Source organism: Abramis brama (assembly GCF_963993115.1).
Source record: "Abramis brama genome assembly, chromosome: 9".
Taxonomy (NCBI): domain Eukaryota; kingdom Metazoa; phylum Chordata; class Actinopteri; order Cypriniformes; family Leuciscidae; genus Abramis; species Abramis brama.
In genome coordinates, this window is record NC_139971.1 from 2,853,447 (window position 1) to 2,874,020 (window position 20,574).

At 37.8% G+C, this 20,574-nt stretch overlaps 1 protein-coding gene across 4 annotated transcripts in view; it reads left to right on the plus strand.

Annotated features, from left to right (window-relative positions):
* Nucleotides 1–20,574, plus strand: part of LOC311089189 (uncharacterized protein) — a 22,828-nt gene continuing 2,254 nt past the window's right edge. Inside the window, exons 1-2 of one of the 4 annotated variants that reach the window (XR_014607648.1) lie at nucleotides 1–103; nucleotides 15,707–17,584. Coding sequence is in view for 2 of the 4 variants with exons in the window: in XM_084123683.1 (XP_083979809.1) it covers nucleotides 15,764–17,464 (1,701 nt within the window). In the remaining 2 variants the exon portion in view is untranslated. Of the gene's footprint in view, nucleotides 104–624; nucleotides 789–15,706; nucleotides 19,373–20,574 lie in introns of those variants that run through there. The other 3 variants (XM_084123683.1, XR_014607649.1, XM_084123684.1) reach the window with 3 other exon arrangements.

Consider the following 20,574-nt stretch of genomic DNA (forward strand, 5'->3'; position numbering starts at 1 on the left):
CCTGACTACAGAAAGTGAAAGTAAAAACATCTGACGCTGAACTAACGGTGCGTATTCTTTCAGAGACGATGAGAGCTAAATCTACTTCAGCGTGCTGATAACGGTAGGCAGTTATTTTCTTAATATTTATCTTGTGGCTCGTAAGTAGTGAAAAATGAGAAAAAACGTATTTCGTGTTCAAAAGTTGGTTTTGAAATGGGAAGTTAATCTACTCCGTTTCGCGTAACGCCCTTCAGCCGTGACTTAGGCTATTCACAGCACTGCCTCGAGTACCTTATTGCTACATAACATTCTTAAAAAGAAACATTATATATTTCTTATGTTTATCAGAGTCAGAGACCATAAAACGTGAGTAAATGTTAGCATTTTCAATGACATTATCTGACTGTTATTCACAGTATAGCAAGTTAAGCACTGCCTTTTTTTGACCCCAAATATGAAAATACACTGGATAATGATCGCTTTTCTGAAAATAAAAGAAGGCCTATAGGCTATTCAGTACTTATTTTACAATAGATTATAGTTCAAATCAGGTGATCATTAGTTTATGTAGGTTAGATGAGGACAGAGAGCAAACTTTTTTTTTGCTTGTCTTTGACAAATAGTTGAGTCGTTGCTCATGTTGCACAACATGTCAGAGCAAAGACAGTTTGTTGAAAACTCGTGCCAGGTGTTTGTGGTGAAATTAAACCGTTTCAGCAAGTCATATCTGAAGATCTTAAATGATTATGAACTGTGTTTTTATTTTTGATGAATGCTTATCAGTTCTTCAACAATATTTTGATGAGGTAGGCTAATATTTTTTTCTGGCATTTTCCCTTTTTCATTGCCATTTTCTTGTAGTGCAATGGTATTCAATTTAAATATCTGATAGTAAAAGAAGTAGGCTAAACAAAATGTTAAAAGTTAAATAATTATAGCTATACTGTAAGAATCATCTGCTGTATCTGTGCCCTGTTTTTTTTAAAACTTGTATATTTCATGCAGAAATTTGAACTTGCTACACTGAAATGGCTTAGGTTTTACAATAAGCTTTCATTTGTTAGCACTAGTTAACACGAACTAACAATCATTCGACTGCATTTATTAGTCTTAGTAGTAATTTCAACATTTAGACTAATCAGGGTGTAGAATTTACGTGTCCCTACCAATATCAAGTGACACTGATATGTCCCTATAATTTCGATCAAAACTTAAAATTTATTTATATATAACCACTGTTGCCCGGTTGTGTCTTGTGTTTTTTATGTAGGCTATTAGGCTTATTTTATTTAATCAGGAAACTTATTATCTTATTTAGATTAAAATAAGTCCTTCTTCTGAACACAAAAGAAGATATTTTGAAGAATGTCGGTAACCAGTATTGAGTATTTTTTTTCTACTATGGAAGTCAATGGGGTCCATCAACTATCTGGTTACCGACATTCTTCAAAATATCTTCTTTTGTGTTCAGAAGAAAAAAGAAATTCATACAGGTTTGAAACAACTTGAGGATGAGTAAATTCTGACAGAATTTTCATTTTTGGGTGAACTATCCCTTCAATGACAGATGCAGCTCAGCTTCTGGGGATGTCCCCGTCCCCACCAATTTCAAAATCAAACCTACGCCCTTGTAATGGACTGTTAACTAACATGAACAAACAATGAACAATTCGATTTTACAGGGTTTTTTTTTTTTTTTTACGTCATTACGTGCTTTAAACTCAGCTTGCTATGGTAAAACAAACTTTTTGCAAAACTCTAAACACAGTTCTCTACATTAGACATGTCAATCAAAACTAACAGCTCTTTTGTTCTGCCGTTTAAAAGCCACAATAATTTACTGATGACCTACAGCCAATGATCCCGTGTGAAAACACTTATACATAAATTGTTTCTAAATCACTTAGAAATCAAAACTCTGTTCAAAACTCTCTGTTCAACTTGTGAAAATGATATTGAAATATAATTTTTTCAATTTTTCCATTGTTGTTTTTAAAAATATCTTTTTGATTTCTTTTAAAAAGTAAAGTTATATTTTATTTTTAAATCATGAAAATATATGTAAAAAAAGTTGTGTCCCGCATTTTCATGTCACTACCAAAACAGTGTGTGTTTTAGTCTATTGGCTGAGGCTGATTTTAACCACACCCCTACATTTTTGATCAAGAAATATTATCGTGTGTCTCTTTCTCATAGCCTCTCTTTCATTATAGATAGGTACCATCATTTTGACTGAAAATCTATATATAACTTTAAGAAACCTTTTTTCTGCAATTAAGCAAACTTTTTTGGGTGTAATTCCATAAAATTTTGTTTGTGTGTGTGTACAACTGTTCAGAACTGTGCTAGGTAACCATGTGCTGGTTATAATCTTTGATCTAGGCTCAAAAGTATCTTACAGCAAATTGTCACTACCGAAATAGTCGTGACCGAAACATGCCATCATTGTTTTGGTAGTGACAAAAGGAAACACATAATCATTTATTTGGGGGAAATAAACAAAACTGTTGTACAGTTATGCAAATCATTAGTATCTTAGTATGTTTTAGTACACTGTTAAAAAAACCAGTGAAATTTACTGTAAAAAACAGCAACTGTGGTTGTTTACCGTAAAAAATATGGTGGCAACCTTTTATGTTTTACGGGACTTAAATTTACGGGCAAAAAAAACACAATGTAAAAAAAACCTGTGAAATTTATGGTAAAAAAAAACCGTCAGCTTGGTTGCCAGTATTTTACCGTAAAAAATATGGTAGTAGCCTTACTTTGGACTTGAATTTACGGCAAATAATAAAATAAATAAATAAACATCAGCAGGACTTAAATGTGTGGTGAAAAAACATCAGCTGTGGTTCCCAGTACTTAACCATAAAAAATACAGTAGTAACCTTTTAGTTTTTATGGGACAAGCCTTATATTTCATTAACCGATAAACGCCATCATTCAATTTCATTAAAGTATTAAAATCTGCTTTATGTAAGGGTTAATGCCCGACAAGGTGTCCATTGTCAGTTATTAAAGGGATAGTTCGCCCAAAAATGATATTTAACCCATGATTTACTCACCTTCAAGCCGTTCGAGATGCATATGTCAATCTTTTTTCAGACGAACACATTTTCAATTATTTTAGAAAACGTCTTAGATCTTTCAGTGGTTATAATGTGAAGCTATGGGGTCCACATCGTTCAAGTCCCAAAATGTGCATGCATCCTTCTCAAAAGTAATCCATCCGGCTCCAGGGGGATAAACGAAGGCCTTCTGAGGGTAATCCGTGCGGTTTTGTCGTAAAAATATACATATTTAAAACTTTATAAACGGAAATAGCTGGCTTCCGGTAGCGGTCGACGCGCGTTCACAGAGATGGATGCTGGCGTATGACGTAGGACGTAGCGTTGGAAGCGTCGTGACGTAGAACGAACGTGACAGCGCAGCCAGAGAGCAGAGCAAAACAAAACTCTATGTTCGTTCGACGTCACAACGCTTCCTACGCTACGTCCTACGTCATACGCCAGTATTTTACTGTAAAATTACATGAAATGCCCCGTGAGAGCTATTACAGTTTTTCACTATATATAGTAAGGGTACATACTGTTAAGCAATTAACATGTCTTTTCCATTGCTTTTTTACAGTTTTTTACCGTTAAAATTCAGATTTTTTTTTACAGTGTTATTATGCAAGTTAAAATTCTGTAATGTGATGTGGTCGCTACCAATACATTACTGTCACTATACAGAAAATGTGCCGTCACGACCGAAACATGGATGTTTTGTCTAAAATAAAGACGAGGATTATCAACTAAGACGTTATTATAGCGTTTGGTTCAATGTATATTCAAACTAATGAATCCTTATCTTTGAAATCAGTATGATTTACCTAATGCCTTTTACAAAGGAAGGTTGGGTTCAAAATACAACAAATCTTATAAATTACACTTGAAATATTGTTAAAATTGTAATTGTTATCGATTTATCTGTGAAAACGTTTTTTTTTAAATAGCAAAAAATATATTTACAAGGTAGATGTAAACAAAATATTAATAGGTCAATATAAGCTGTCTTATTAAATATTTGTTGTTGTGTTTTGGTAGTGACAAATTTGGGGAGAGGAAAAATATTCCAAAACTTTCTGAAAATACAATATGATAATTAACTGCACAATTACTAAAAATGTGTGGAAAAAGACACCTTTTTTTCAAGACGTTTCCAACTCTGACTTGGAACCAATTCTGTAGAATGGAATCTGTGTATATATATATATGTGTGTGTGTGTGTGTGTGTGTGTGTGTGTGTATGCATGCCGTTCGGGACATTATTGTATTTATAATTTGAAATTTGAGTATATGGAATGGGACTCTGAATATATGGAATGGAACCCTGAATATATGGAATGAAACTTGAATATATATATAGATTCAATATTTTATTTTATATATATATATATATATATATATATATATATATATATATATATATATATAAAATAAAATAAAAGTTTGAATAAAGTGCAAATTTGACAGTATACTTACAGTTTTTCTGAATTGCTAAAACACATTTCTTGAAAACCATCACTCACTTTATCAAAACCTGAAACACAAAAATAAATTTTCAAGCCATATTCAGAGAACCTCTTACTCTTCTGACAAAATCAAACAATTGCCTCAAAGCCATTTTATCTGTGCTCAAAATCAAACAATGCTTTCAGATCATACACACAGCGAGTCAATTTTATAAACACTACTGATCATTTGTTAGACACTACATAAAAAATGGAGAACACAGAGTCCAAAGTATGCAATTACAGAAAAAAAGTATATTGTAACAAAGTAAACTAATTTTGCAATTGCGTAAAAAGTTATAGTAATGACAACTTACAGTAGTAAGGTGAATAAATTGTATATTGTATGCACTGCAAGTATAGTATTGTACTGAATATTGTATAGTAGGCCAATTGAATGTCTGTATATTCAGCACTTGCATACTGTGAAAAGACAGTGTTTCCATCCATTATTGGTTTCAACATTCAGTGCCACATTTTGAGTCAGTTTTGGCACTCTGAACTGACTATTATGTACAGTTGGTTTGGTCACATCATTAGAAATAAGTGTTTGTAAAGAATAAAAAAAAAAGTCATTGTGTGAAAATGATGACAAATGTGTTGTAGTTGTGTTTAACTTTTGCCTGCCTGTGTTTAGTGTTTTTATACAGTGCATCGCCGTGCGAAATGTGTTTTAGTGAGTGAGAATGTGTTCAGAGTTTTGCAAAAAGAGTTTGTGAGATTTGCAAACAGTGATTAACTACACAGCAAAATCCCCAGAGTTAAATTAACTCTGCTCAGAGAACATTTGGTCCCTCTCTACAGAGAGTTAAAATAACTCTGAATCAGAGTTAAAGTTAATGAGATACTTAAGTGATTAATTAAGTGATGATTTGGCATTAATGATGAACACCTGCTGTCAACAAGCAGAATCACTGAATGAAAGAGATTCAATAAGAACAGAAAAAAAGAGAAACACAAGAACTACAACTGACTTCCAGCCACAGCCTGAAACCAACTGAAGACAAAGGAAGACATTAAATCTGTGAAGATCTCAGCAGAGGATGATTAAACAACTCCACAAACAGCATTACCAGCTTCACTTATTACTAATCAGACTGACTTTATTTCTGTCAGACGTCTACAGAAGTTCTTACTGAGAATTAACAGAGGTTTAGATGTTGACAATTTATTGAAAATGTTTGATCACCATTATGGCGATCAGTGTTTCATTTAGTTGGGCATTTGGCTTTTTTTGTGAGCTTGTGGTCTTTGTAGCAGTTTTTACCAAAACATGTAATTTGTTACAAAGAAAGCCAGAAACATGAGGATCAGGTGATACAGTTTTCAACAACAAAAAGTAGAATAATGCATCTATTGATGTAATAGATTATATTCACTAACAATTCTCTCTTGCCACAGATCAGACTTTCTGAATTTTGGTTTTTAAAATACATTATGGAGATTTATTTATTTTTTTAAAGACACAGACATCAAGAATCAGCATATGAATCTCAACAGTGGTGACATGCTTCATGCCACAATGCATGCTGGGAGCCACAATAGTATAAAACTCATGGCTCCCAGGATGCATTGCAGCATGAAACATGTCACCATTGTTGAGATTCATATACTGATTCTTGATGCCTGTGTCTTAAAAATCAATCCCCATTATGTATTTTAAAAATTGAATGTCCAATCTGTGGCAAGAGAGAATTGTTGGTGAATATAATCTAATAGCCACTTACTAGATCTTAGATAGATCTTTATTGTCATTGTATGCGATACAACGAAATTCTGTTGGAGCAGTCCTCTCCAGATAGCAGCATAGTAAAAAAGATAGAAATATATAAAAATATGGACCTATATTCCCATATACACATACACATCCATATGCATACATACGCACATACATACATACATACATGCAGACATACCTACATACATATACAGAGTAAAAAATAAAAATATATGTACGCATATACACATACACGTACATACACACACACATACATACACATACACATATACATATATACATATATACATATATATACATACATACACATACACATGCATATACACATACACTAACACATTCTCAATAAATAAATAAAACAGCTAAAACAGTAAACACAGCAGTTATTGCACAGAGTCCGATTGCACTGAGGAGATAAAAGGGGGGTGAAAGTTGTGTGCATCTATGTCTGTATACATGGGTGTGCGTATGATTTTTGTAATATGTTCACAGCTCTGGGGAAAAAGCTGTTCCGGAGTCTATTTGTGCGTGTGCTGGGGGTTCTCAGTCTGCCTGAGGGGAGGGTGGTGAACAGTGAGTGTCCGGGGTGTGAAGTGTCCTGCATAATGTTTGTGGCCCATGTGAGAAGACGGCTTGAGTATATTTCACTCAGATTCGGTAGGGGGGAGCCAATTATTCTCTCAGCCGCCTTGACAACCCGCTGCAGATCCTTTCTTTCTTTCTGCTGCTGTGCAGCTGGAGTGCCACACAGTGCAGCAGTATGTCAGAGTGCTTTCAATTGTGCAGCGATAAAAGCGTGTCAGAAGTTCCTGAGGGAGCCCATTGCGCTTCAGGGTCCTCAGGAAGAACATCTTCTGCTGGGCTTTTTTAATGGTATGGGAGGTATTCTGGCTCCAAGTTAGATCTTCTGCAATGTGCACTCCCAGAAACTTAAAAGTTGCCACCCTCTCCACCTCCTTCCCGTTGATATACAGTCCGTTGTGGTTTATTTTGTTCCTTCTATAGTCAATTATTATTTCTTTTGTCTTCTTAATGTTGAGGTTGAGGTCGTTGTCCGTGCACCAGGCTGACAGGTTCTGGACCTCTTTCCTGTAGGCTATTTCGTTGTTGTCTGATATGAGTCCCACTATGGTTGTGTCATCGGCAAATTTGATGAGAGTGTTGGAGTTGTGTGAGGAAGTGCAGTCGTAGGTGAAGAGTGAATAGAGTGCTGGACTTAGGACGCAGCCCTGGGGGACGCCGGTATTGAGAATAATGCTAGAGGAGGTGTGATGGTTAATCCTGACACGCTGAGGTCTATTGATGAGGAAGTTTCTGATCCACTGGCAGAGAAGGTCTCCCAGACCCAGTATTTGTAGTTTGTTAATCAATTTGTCTGGGTTGATGGAGTTGAATGCAGAGCTGTAGTCTATAAATAACATCCTAACATAGCTGTTGGGGGTTTCCAAGTGTGTGAGGGCTGTGTGCAGTGCTACGGAAATGGCGTCATCAGTGGATCTTTTGGTCCTGTATGCAAATTGATATTGATCGAGATCAGGAGGAATGCGGGCCTTGATATGGGGCAGTTCCATATCAAACTCTCAAAGCATTTCATGATCACTGGCGTGAGAGCCACTGGCCGGTAATCGTTCAGGCTGAGGTTTTGGGTACAGGGATTATGATGGCGGTTTTCAGACAGATGGGGACTATGGCTTGCTGTAATGACAGGTTAAAAATGCGTGTAAATACTGGAGCGAGCTGGTCAGCGCATTGCTTCAGCACTCGTCCTGCAACTCCATCAGGCCCCGTTGCTTTATTGCAGTTAATGTTGTGTAGTGCTCTCTTTACCTGGTAGGTCAGAAGAGTGAGTGGCTGATCGCTCCCTGGGGAGGTAGTGTGTGTATGTAAATCTAGTCCCCTGTTGTAGTTGGAGCTGGAGTCTTCAAAGCGAGCGAAGAAGGTGTTTAGCTGGTCTGGGAGAGAGGAGTCAGTTGAGGTTGGGTTACTGTTGCTTTGTTTATAGCCAGTAATGTTCTTTACACCCTGCCACATTGCACGGGGGTTGTTGGCATTGAAGTTGTCCTCAATGCGTTGTTTGTATTTTCGTTTTGCACATGTGATGCCTCTAAGTAGGTTGGCCCTCGCCCTTCTGTACTCCTCCCTGTCCCCTGATCTCAGCGCTGTGTCCCGAGCTCTGAGCAGCTCCCTGACCCTGTTGTTGAACCAGGGCTTTTGGTTGGGGAGCACTTTAATTTGTTTATTTGTTGTTACAATGTCCGTGCAGAAGTTGATATAGGAAAGGACTGTGGATGTATGGTGCTCAATGTTGTTTAATCCTCCTCTGCTGAGATCTTCACAGATTTAATGTCTTCTTGTCTTCAGTTGATTTCATCTAAGGCTGTGTCTGGAAGTCAGTTTTAGTTCTTGTGTTTCTCTTTTTTCTGTTCTTGTTGTGTCTCTTTCATTCAGTGATTCTGCTTGTTGACAGCAGATGTTCATCATTAATGCCCAATCATCACTTAATTAATCACTTAAGTATCTCATTAACTTTAACTCTGATTCAGAGTTATTTTAACTCTCTGTAGAGAGAGACCAAATGTAGTTCATTTAACTCTGGGGATTTTGCTGTGTACCTGAACTTGTTTAATGTTTTACAGAGAGATTGATTTATTCAACAAATTTGTTTAGGCTATTGAGACTTTGGTTCAGAGAATGGGGTTTAGCGTTTTAGCAATTCAGAAAAACTGTAAATGCCACATTCATTTCTAGGGGTGTAACGATACACTCAGCTCACGATTCAATACGTATCACGATACTGGGTTCACGATACGATATGAATCACGATATTTTGAACAAAATTAAAAAATTCAACTGAAAATCAAATAACAGATTTATTTAACATTAACAGTGTTCAATAACTGTCTTGTTATACATGCAACTTAAAGAATATACAATACTTCAATATAAATCAAGATTTAGTTTAACCTTCTGTACGTAAATAAATTAACAATGACTACTAGGTGTCACTGACCAATAAAACTGAATTGTATTATGAAATTAAAATTAGGATAGCCCAAGAGAGAACTTCTTTAAAGGAGCATTGCGTAGGTTCTGAAATTTCTAACCGTTACTGACACCAGTGGCCGTTAGAGGAACTGCAGCCAGTCTCATGCTCGTTCTCGGTGCGCACGCTCGTACGAGCACGACCACATCAACCAGGGTTGCCGCAGCAACCACTGACGGCTCATCGAGATTCATCAGCATAATGTTTGAGGTAAGAAAAGTTATAGTACTGTAAGGTTATTGTTTGACAGACCATATTTTAGTAGAATGTTGCAGTGCTACTTTATATTATCAACTAAAGTCTACTTCTAAAAGTATTTTAACACTGTAACACACACACTCCCAACACTCACAGACCTCTTATTTTGACTATTGTAGAGTAACGCTAAATTATATAACTGAGTTGAAGACGTTATGCTTATTTTTAGATGCAGTACAATTACTATTGTAGTTGTACTATTATACTATTTGTAGAATAGCAATACCATTATGGTAAGGTAAAGGAACTCTAACCTTGATGTATGAGCTTGTCATGCTTTATTTTCATTCAGAATACCACATGAAATTTTGCACTAAAAACACTTGTCATTGTAAATAATTCAGTTTTTTTTTTTTCTGTTAGGACAGCTCAGAAGACTTTCAAATTCCCATGGAGGAGAGTACTGAAGAGAGTACTGAGGAGAGCAGTGACACTGGAAGGGGGAGGGGGGGGAGCCAGAGGTAGAGCAAGAGGGAGAGGAAGGGGGTGAGGCAGAGGTGCAAGTAGAGAAAGAGGCAGGGGAAGAGGACGGGGCAGAAGAAGAGCAGGAGCTGTCAGTGAGGAGGACAGACTGAGAGGATGGTCAGTCGTCTGCCAGGTGTTTTTCTAGATGTAATGGAATACAGACAGGCCACACCAGGACCAGCCACACCAAACAGGGGTCAGCCAGCGTGGGGCACCTGCCTAAACTGCAGAATAATGCCTACTGATCTGGAGAACAAATGCTGCAGACAGAATCCAGCAGATTGTCTCAGCAGGAGCGCCCACATGGAACTGTCCTGTCTAGATGAAGGCATCCTCCGCTTAGCTCGGCAGGCACGGCAAGGAACGACATCCTTGCACTCTATGACAGCCAAGACCCTGGGGCAGATAACCGAGAATATCGGTATTCTGCTTATCGTCAAACTACGATTTGGCAGCATGGACGTCTGGGCCCAGGGAATCGTATAGTAATACCAAGCTGCTGCGTGTGGCGAATAAGAGACACATTCCCTGACCCATTTGGGAACTATGTTGGCTTCAAAGAAGCACCGTTTAGAGTAAATTAAAAATGTACAGTTTACCACATCTGAAAAAAATGTTCCTAAGCCATTCTGCAAAGAAATTTATTGTAAAGTAACATGTATGTACATATTTACACTTTTTTTTTGGTTGACAGTTTATAATAAACTAATTTTAACTGTAGCTACTGTTGCCTTTCTGCTGCTCTTTGCTCATGTTGTTGATGTCATGTCCTGGAGAGACAACAAGAGAGAGAGAGAGACCAAAAATAACCATTTGTTTTGTGTTGCTAGTAATAATAGTTTCTACGTGGAAAACTGTGGGCATGTGGCTGACCTACCTGTCCTCTGCAGACTTCTCAGCTGTAGGTGGGGGCACAATTCCAGGGAGAAGAGGGCCCGAGGGTCATCTGGCCTAAGACTCCTCCTTCTTGGGAGTCCCCCTGCTGAATTAAGTCGACTCTGTAATATTTTAGTCTGCAGTTGAGGGATGTAACTGTAGTCTTTTTGCTCCTTCACTGTGTAGACACGGTAGCGCTGTGACTTCTTGCTATAGACTCGTTTTTGTCTGCAAAACAACATATGACATTAGTTGACACAATATGAAATATTGTAAAACAATATTAAAAACAAACAAGAAATAAACAAATAAACGAAGAAAACATAAGCACATTTTACAGGACATACAAATATCAATAATTTACAATAGTGACTTACGAAACAAATTCAGTAAATCAAATAAATTCAACAGTACTGACAAGTCACAAACCTTTGTGACTTACCTGGAGAGTCCATCCTTCCGTCAGCTAGAAAAGAAAGAAATAGCCTTGTAAACCTGCACCAAACTCTGACTGTTTTCAGTTTATTGTCTAAACTGAAGCTGATCATGTATTATCAAGGTTTAATTAGTTATAAATTGTAGTAAATTACTTGACACCGTCGTTTCAAACATCTGAGGCCTTGTTAATCAACAGAGTTTAGTACTTACCAAGGGCAACAACACTGTCTTTTGAGCCTAATTTTTCGATAATGGCCTTCCTCTTCTCCTCCCAAAACTCCTTTATTGGATCTACATAGTAGGCATATTGTATAGCGTAGAAAGTGGTGGATGCCACCATTTTCATGTTCATAAACTGGAAGAGGAGGGCGATCTTGGAATAATTGTTGCCAGACAGAAGAATGTTTGTGGATAACATGAAGTCTCCCCCTTGCATGTTATGCTTTAGTAATGGCTGGCTGTTCCACATCCACAGTTTATGTCCATGTGGGCAATACTGTGTAGAGAAGAGAACAGAACTATTTTATAAAAAATGCTCCAGTTTTTTTCTTAGGTTCTATTGACAGCTGTTCTCTATTACAAATAATTTGATAATATGCTAGTTACAACTGATAATGTAAATTCACCCATTCCAGAACAGCTGCAGTGCCTCGTGGTTGCAAGTTGACCTGAAAAGGTGGGAGCCCATCACATTCCACCCTCGTACTCTGGTCAATGTAAAAACATTTGTTGATTGGCAGTTTCAGAAAAGAGACCAGTTGGATAAGGTTTTTGTGGAAAGCTATGCTTGCAGGCTGGTTAATGAGGTCAGTTTCTGCATCGACTCGAGCAAAGGTAGGGAAGGTGGGAATGTCTGTTGTTGGATGATGGAAATCTTCCGAAAGGTCTGGCTCTTGAACCGTCTCCTCGCGGTCATACATGTCCAGGATAGCCTCTTCAAGCCCAATGACGGGGAGGCTGTCAATGTTTTTCTGTAATGTCCCACTAGCACTGTGTAAAAAAAACATCATAAAAACACCCAAGTGAAAAATATGAATATAGACTATTTTCCAGATAACAAAAAAAACAAAAAAACTATTAACATTGATTGATAGCTCACTAGCTTGTAACATTGCCACAATACATACCGCACATAGATAGGTGGGACATAGTCTGCATCAGATGGGTCTGAGGCCAGTTTGTCCAGCAATTATATCCTGTAATAGCAAAAACAGGGAGAAATAATTCATTAGTACACACAAACTGTAATATTGACATGCTAGAAGCCAAAGTATGGTGTTGATCATTTGTAACTTACACACTGTTCTCAAGGCTGTTGGTTTGCTTTTCATCTATGAGAACTGAGTGATCCCGCAACTCCAGTGATTTGATGCTACAGAAACACACAGCATGAATATGTGGAGCACAAAATTGACAATGTCACAATATAGAAAAATGAAAAGATATGCATTTTATTCATAATAATGACACACATGTTTACCTTTCCTCCAATAGCCCCAATGCTTGATCTTCTGTCAGCGGTTGTACTCCTGCTATTTGGAAGTCATCCCTGTTTAAATAGTATTTTGGTATTACAAACTAACACATTGTGCCATAGCCAAATCACACATATAACAGAATTGAACAGAATGCCATCAACAGTCAAATTACATTGTGACACCGCCATAATGCATAGTAGTAATTCTGATTTCTAAAGTGCATTCTCCATAGAGCAAGGATAAAATAAAACATTCCTGTCTGATTCCCCTGTAGTTACTGAACTAGGAAGGTCTGGCAATTCTAACACCTTCATAGGTGTCGACGTAGATGGACCCTTTCCTCCTGACAGTGTTGTTTTCTCATAGCTGTAAACAAATAGCCATTGTTAGAAAGCTGGGAGTACAGAGTACATTTACAAGTGTTACTTGTGTTAGTGTTTCTGTGTATCTAGTCTCCCCTCATGTGTAAACTACTCAATCCTCAATCCTACACTTAATCATGTATGTACGCGCACCTCAGGAGAACATCAGATGGTTCAGAGGCGCTCTTTGTAAAGGGCTATAGTTACGAAGTTTGTCATGGCTTGCCCTACTAGCCAATACATTTAGCTAAACACTTTTAGCAAAAAAGCCAACATATATAACAACCCAACCAGTACTTCTTTGGTCATTTTAATACTTCTATGGAGTAACGATCTTAATGCACTCGTGCTCTGAATAAAGATAATTCATAAAAGACAGTAACTTTTTGAAACGGTCCCGTGGCTGGCTACCTAGCATGCACATTTTGGCTAGCATACTATCGTTAGCATTACACCACAAAAACAATGAAATAATATATTGCAAATGGCCTGTAACTATGTCTTACCTTTGCAGTAAAAAGAAAGCCAGCTCGGGATCTGTTTTTATACCCAGCGCTGACTGGAGCTCCCGCCAAGAATCAAATGCCGCTCCGATGTTGACTCTTGTCTTTGCCCGACGCCGGTCACTCTCTCTTTTTGCCACACTAGATACGTTTTTTTTTTTTTTTTTTACTTACGAGGAGTGTCCGTGGGTGTCTGAATTGTGCTGGAGGCTGGTCGCTTCTTTCCATCCGCAGAGTCCATTTGAAAACACTATTGCCGCTGCTTACTATAATGGCTGCCGTGCCGTACGGTTGTAAGCCCAAGTAGACGAGAACGCGCATGACGTCACATTTTGTGAATTTTCGCGCCGATTCGGGCCCGGCTCCTCCACACACAATTGAGCCTACAGGCTGATAGAGGCAACCGTGGTGGACAGTCGAGGTGTCATTCTTTTTATTACATCATGGTTGGCTCAAACATGTACAAATGAAAACTCTATCTTAAAGATTTTTTTTAAGTAAAAACCTACACAGAGCCCCTTTAAGCAGTAAAAGTGCAACAAAAAACACATCAAGTAGTGTCCTGTTCAAGTAATTTCAACACAAACAGGTTTTTTTTTTTTTTTAGGTTACTTACAGGTTTTTTTGCAAGAAAACCAGCATATCTACATTTTCTGGCAGTAGCTGGGATCTTTGCGCATTTACAATATCCCCTGCTGTCGAAAAAACACGTTCACTAGGAACAGAAGTTGCTGGAACTGTGAGGTAAGCCTTTGCAAGAGGTGAAAGAAGTGGGTACATTTGAGCATTTTCTTTCCACTATTTCAGTGGACAGCTAGTGAGGGGAATAGAAGTGTCCTTTTTGTACATGTAATCTCTACTTCTATCCTACTTTTGGACTGGGTGACTGGTGGTTCAGAAAAAGTTGCACCAAAGAGCTCTTCCAGTGCTGTCTTTTTACTATAGGTGGCTGTTCTGTTTCACAGCAGCTTCACAATAGTAACAAATTAAAATTCTGCTCTAAAGCAGTTCTAACAAGCCAATAGTGTCATTATTCAGCTCGAGTCAGTTCAGTATTGATTCAGTTCCATAACTGTAAAATGTATCAGTTTTGCAAACATACTGTGTTTACAGTGTATTTGTGCACATACATGTACGTGTGACAAACTCCTGTCCGCTCCACAGCACACTAAACAAGCAAAAGACTCAAGATAGTAGTGTATTGATCTGTATGTAGTTTGGTGTGTATGTGGCTAATAATTTTATGTTTGTGTGTAGAGTTACTACGCAAAAACCAAATTTTTGGAAGAGTTATGTTTTTTTCTCGATTGCCTAAACACATTTATCCACTGACATCACATTTTCAAAACAGTTAACACACAGGCTAAAACTGAAGATCAATGGCCAAAATGGACTCATTTTGTTAGCAAAATGCTCCACTCACAAAACATTTAACTCATGCAACATAAGCAAATATTTCCACCAAACACCACAACTTGTTATCATATTAATTTATTCTTTCAATCAATCATTACACAATGCACAACAAAATACAAAAAACACACTGAACAAGCAAAAGACACAAGATAGTAGTGTTTTACATTTTCACATCTGTGTGCAGTTTGGTGTGTATGTGGCTAATCATTTGATAACATAAAAATAATTGATTAATAATCCCACAACCTAACCACAAACACTCAAAAACGCTTAAATATAACCCAGTTTCAACACTTACCCTCCCAGTTCAATCCTATGCAAAGCATGCAAATGCACTGCTGAGTGTTAGTTCATGTTTCATAAGTCCCAACACTTATGGAAGTGTACTGAACTCAATGAAATTAAATTGTGACAAAATATTCAATAACTGTGTTGCTTCAGCTCATTTTAAAACAGTAAAACAACTCAAAAATGTGTGTCTTTGAGTCTGACTTATTGTGTTGTGGTTATTATGTGCAAGAGTTCACATCCCAGCCACAAGTGCATTTGTCCATTAAAACCATAAAATGTGTGTTTTCTTTCTTTTCCCTAGGGAAACCTGATGGAATATGACTAACTGAAGAGTGAATCAGAAGCAATCGCTTTTAAAATGAGGATTTTACTGGTGATCTTTTTTTTGGTCATTTTGTTTTTCATGCTCATACAGTTACCATTCCTCCAAAAACCCGTCTACCACAAATCCACCATTCCTCCGGCTCCAAAAGCATGTGGCGTTCAAGTGAAGGATGGTCCTGAAGCATTTGACGTTCAAGTAAAGGACGGTCCTGAAGCATTTGACGTTCAAGTGAAGGACGGTCCTGAAGCATTTGACGATCAAGTAAAGGACGGTCCTGAAGCATTTGACGATCAAGTAAAGGACGGTCCTGAAGCATTTGACGATCAAGTAAAGGACGGTCCTGAAGCATTTGACGATCAAGTAAAGGACGGTCCTGAAGCATTTGACGTTCAAGTGAGGGGCGGTCCTAAAGCATTTGCCGTTCAAGTAAAGGACGGTCCTGAAGCATTTGACGATCAAGTAAAGGACAGTCCTGAAGCATTTGACGATCAAGTGAAGGACGGTCCTGAAGCATTTGGCGTTCAAGTGAAGGACGGTCCTAAAGCATTTGACGATCAAGTAAAGGACAGTCCTAAAGCATGTGGCGTTCAAGTGAAGGATGGTCCTGGGATTAAAGTCGGGAACCTTCACACATATGTGACCGGCTCTTATATGGATCATCGTTTCAGAGAGAAAGAGATAAAGATGATTGCCATCGTTCTCCGTGATGAGAAGGTGACGTACAGGTGTGTGATGTGCTGCGAAGGGAGGAACGTGACTTCACCAGCCGAATACACAATTCACTCCGACCACTTTACTTTTGAATACGGCACTGCTACTATCACATGCCAAATCGATAGCTCGTGCTCGACACCGACGCATGTTGCGTTAACAGCCAGTGAGATCTCGAACAGCATAACATCCTTCCAAACCATTAGAAACAGAGACGTTCCAGCAGTCTTCCCGTATACATTTACAGTCTGCATCTCTGTCATGTATGACTACAAGAATGTGCTGGGTTTAGTCCAGGCGATGGAGATGTTCAGACTGCTTGGTGCTCAAAGGGTGGTGATATATAAAACCAGCTGTGATTCAGACACACAGAAGGTTCTGGACTACTATGTGAAAAGAGGTTTTGTGGAGATCATCCCATGGACGATTAAAAAGCACATCAATGTGTCTAGTGGCTGGAGGAAGAATTTATCACCCGGTCAGCTGCATTTCTACGGGCAAATTCCTGCACTTAATGACTGTGTTTATCGTTACATGTACCAAAGTCGCTATGTGGCTCTACATGACATGGATGAGTTCATTCTGCCTCTCAAGGTGAAGAACTGGATGGATCTGTTTCCTGAGCTTGAGAAAATGTACGGCACTAATGTGGGCTTTGAGTTTGAGAATAATATATTCCCTTGCACCGCAAAAGCTGAATATGAACAAAACAAATGGAAAAATGTATGGGGAACAAATATTTTAAATTGTATAAAGAGAATTCCTAATAGTTACGACAATTACAAGATTATAGTGAGTCCTCGGCTAGTTCTGCAGGCTACTGTACATGGCCTGCTGGAATCTGTGAAACTTCGACCCTACACAGTAAGAGTGAAGAACTCCATCGCTCGTATGTACCACATGAAATTTTCATACCCAACAAACACAGACCTTGTAAGAGATGATCGTCTGAATGACTATGCCAAAGATCTTATACCTGCTGTTTCTAAAGTTCTGCAGGACTGTGGATTCATTAAGGACTAAATTATTGTTGTGAAGAACTTTCACTGGTAAAAAAAAATAGATTAATAAAGTATTTTAAAACAAAACATAACAAATGAACAGATGTCGTCTGGAGAAACCTGAGTGGACAGTCTGCATGAGGTAAATTTTGTTTGCGAACTATCTAATGGACCATTCTTTTCATGGTCCACTGGATAATGCGCACGTGCCCAACGCAGTCGAAACCGGTTTCACGATCAAAACCTTGGGACCCGGTTTCAAAAAATAGCGGTTTCAGTCTCCAAATACGCCAGATCCGTCTGGACGAAATGCCAATATGATACAAAATTTGTACGGATACAGCTAAACGTGTCTCCGTGTGGACAGGGCCTAAATTGGGCTTAAACATTCCTACACATTCCTACAAGTTACACGCTACTATGACTATGATACTATGATATGGGATAAATGGCTATTTCTCTCAGACAAACAATTCCCTTTTTTAAAATAGCCAATAGAGCTCCGGAGGCTGACGTCATGCAATCTAAACTCCGCCATTTTGGCAGTCAACCAGGAGAGCGCCAGAGCGGCTTTTGTGTTATCGATAGCGGTCGGGTCGAATAATAATTAAAAACAATTACTATTTCAACATGGTGGACAGCTGCTGTGCGCCTGGATTCCAGAACAGGTGGAGGAAAGCATTTAAAAGCATTTTAAATGCTTATGGAAAGTGTGAAAAAAATGTGTTTTATGTTCAGTCACAATTGTGACCGGTGGGATAATGTGTTAATATCAGTTTTTATATATATATATATACCAGATACATTATCCCACCAGTTTATGATTGGACATAAACACAAATTTTCACACACTGTCCATAAACATAAAAAAAAAAAGATTATTTCAATGGGCAACTAATGACACATCATTCGGATATTTTCATGTCTGGGAAAAAATTGGGATTAAATGATTAAGATTTCATACTGAGTCTACTGTTCTCACAGTGATATTGCTATCCTTGCTACCAACAAACAAGGACAGCTAGCGTCGATAACAACACAGTTGACTTGCCTTTCCAATGACGACAGAGCAGGTTTAAGCTGGTATACTCCAAAATTGAATATTGATAACAAAGTTTGATTGCGTCCATTTGTACCCTCCCGGCTTTTGTAAGCCTTTAAAGAGTCTCCAGAATAGGACGAGGGAAAGTTAATGAAGTAATGTTAGTTATATAACAGGATACTGCAGTTCAGGAAAGCTAACGTTATAAGTTCCTTTATTAATACACATGAAAAGCACCCCGGGGGCATTATAGGGATCTGTTATGTTTAATCTATTAAGTTTTGCTATGTACAGGTCTATATCTTTTTAATTAAAGTGCGCAGTGAACTCTGTTGCCTTCAAACTCATGCTGCCGTCATCCGTTCACGCTCGTCTCGTACGGCCTCTTTACTGCCAAAATGGCGGTGTAAACAGAATAGGTCACGTGACGTCCGGAGCTCTATAGCCGCATTTGACAGCTTATGACAGCCACAGTCTAATAGATTCCCCTTTTAGATTTAATATGAAACTGTAACTAAAGCGAAGTAGCGAACATAATTATATGCATAGGATGTGTATTATGAAAAGTGTGTAATTTATGTTGATGCATGACACCAGTGTTATTGTTCACTCATCAGTGCTGTTTCTAATGCCGAGTCTCTCTAAACGTTTCTCCACCTAATCTCCTCCATATCGCTTTATATTACAGCATTCTGTGCAGAATCCAAAGGATCTGATACTGTTTTTTACAAGGGATATTTCTCGCAGTTGCAGATTTATATCTCACAATGGGAATTTAATTAAAGTTTATTTTACAGTTACCATTTTATATTTTACTCTGGCAGAAACAGATGGTTAATGTGCAGCAAGTCGGTAAACTGACAAATAATAAAAAATGCTGAAATTAAAGATTTCCTGCTCTTTTATGAAATGCTGCAAATTTAAGTGTGATGTGTAGAAGATAGTCGTTTGCAACTTCCGGTTCGGGCGGCGCCAGGGAGTTTTTAACGCAGGTGCTGAGGGGGTGCTAGATCATTGACGGGGGAGCTATTATATAAATACTATTAATAAATGAGCAAAACTTGGCCACTCAATATTTAATATTCAATTATTTTAATTATCACAATTACAGTTTTAATTTTATTAAATTGAACAAGCACAACATTCAGCATTCAACTAAATAATCTTAAAGATTTATTATTATTAATAATAATATTATTTCAACATAATATCTCGTTATTTCGACATAATTATGTGTGCATGCAACAAGCAAGATGTGCATTTGTAAATCCGGTGAAACGCGTGCATTGATTTTTATTAATAAACTGTTTTCTGTGTCATTGTCGGCTGCAAAGAAGAAGTTGACGATCGCCATCTCCGTAGTGAACGCGCCTATAAAGAGAAAAGCACATAATGGATTACATAATCAGAGAGTAGCCTATTTGAATTGTTTCGTTTAAAGACATTTCAAGCTTTCTAGATATATTTCTCATGTCTGTGAGGCATAGGCCTACACTGAGTTTCGGTTAATTTATGATGAGATGCGCTCCAGTTCACGCGCAATGCAAGTGACGCGCCGGCGCCTCCATGTCATGATTAGGCCTATATTGTCTGCTATATTTGCTTATTTATTAAATCCAGGCAATTGGTTGATAAAAAAAATATTAAAATTAAGATACAATTTAGGCTATATAAAACAAAATTCACTTTAAAGAAAGGCTTTCTACAAAACAAAACTTAATGAAGTGGTCAAAATCATGTCTGACCCACACCATGTCTCCCGATATATTGCGCATCCTATCTTACTCATGATGTTCACTTTTCATAATCAACATAGATGGAAAAAAAGAACATTGTAATATTTTAACAAATTTGAAACTAAATGCACTTAATGGCTACAACATGTAAGCTAGGCCTGCAAACTCTCTATTTGTACAAATTGCTGCACATTCATTTAATTCTGAATTTTGCAGACATAAGTTGAAAGGCATTTGTTTGTGCATAAAACTACATATCTGCTGCATTTATCAAGTTCACAGATAATTGTGCATGCATTTATTAATCATCATTATGATACTAAAATAATAATAAAGTAGGCTATAGGCTAGCCT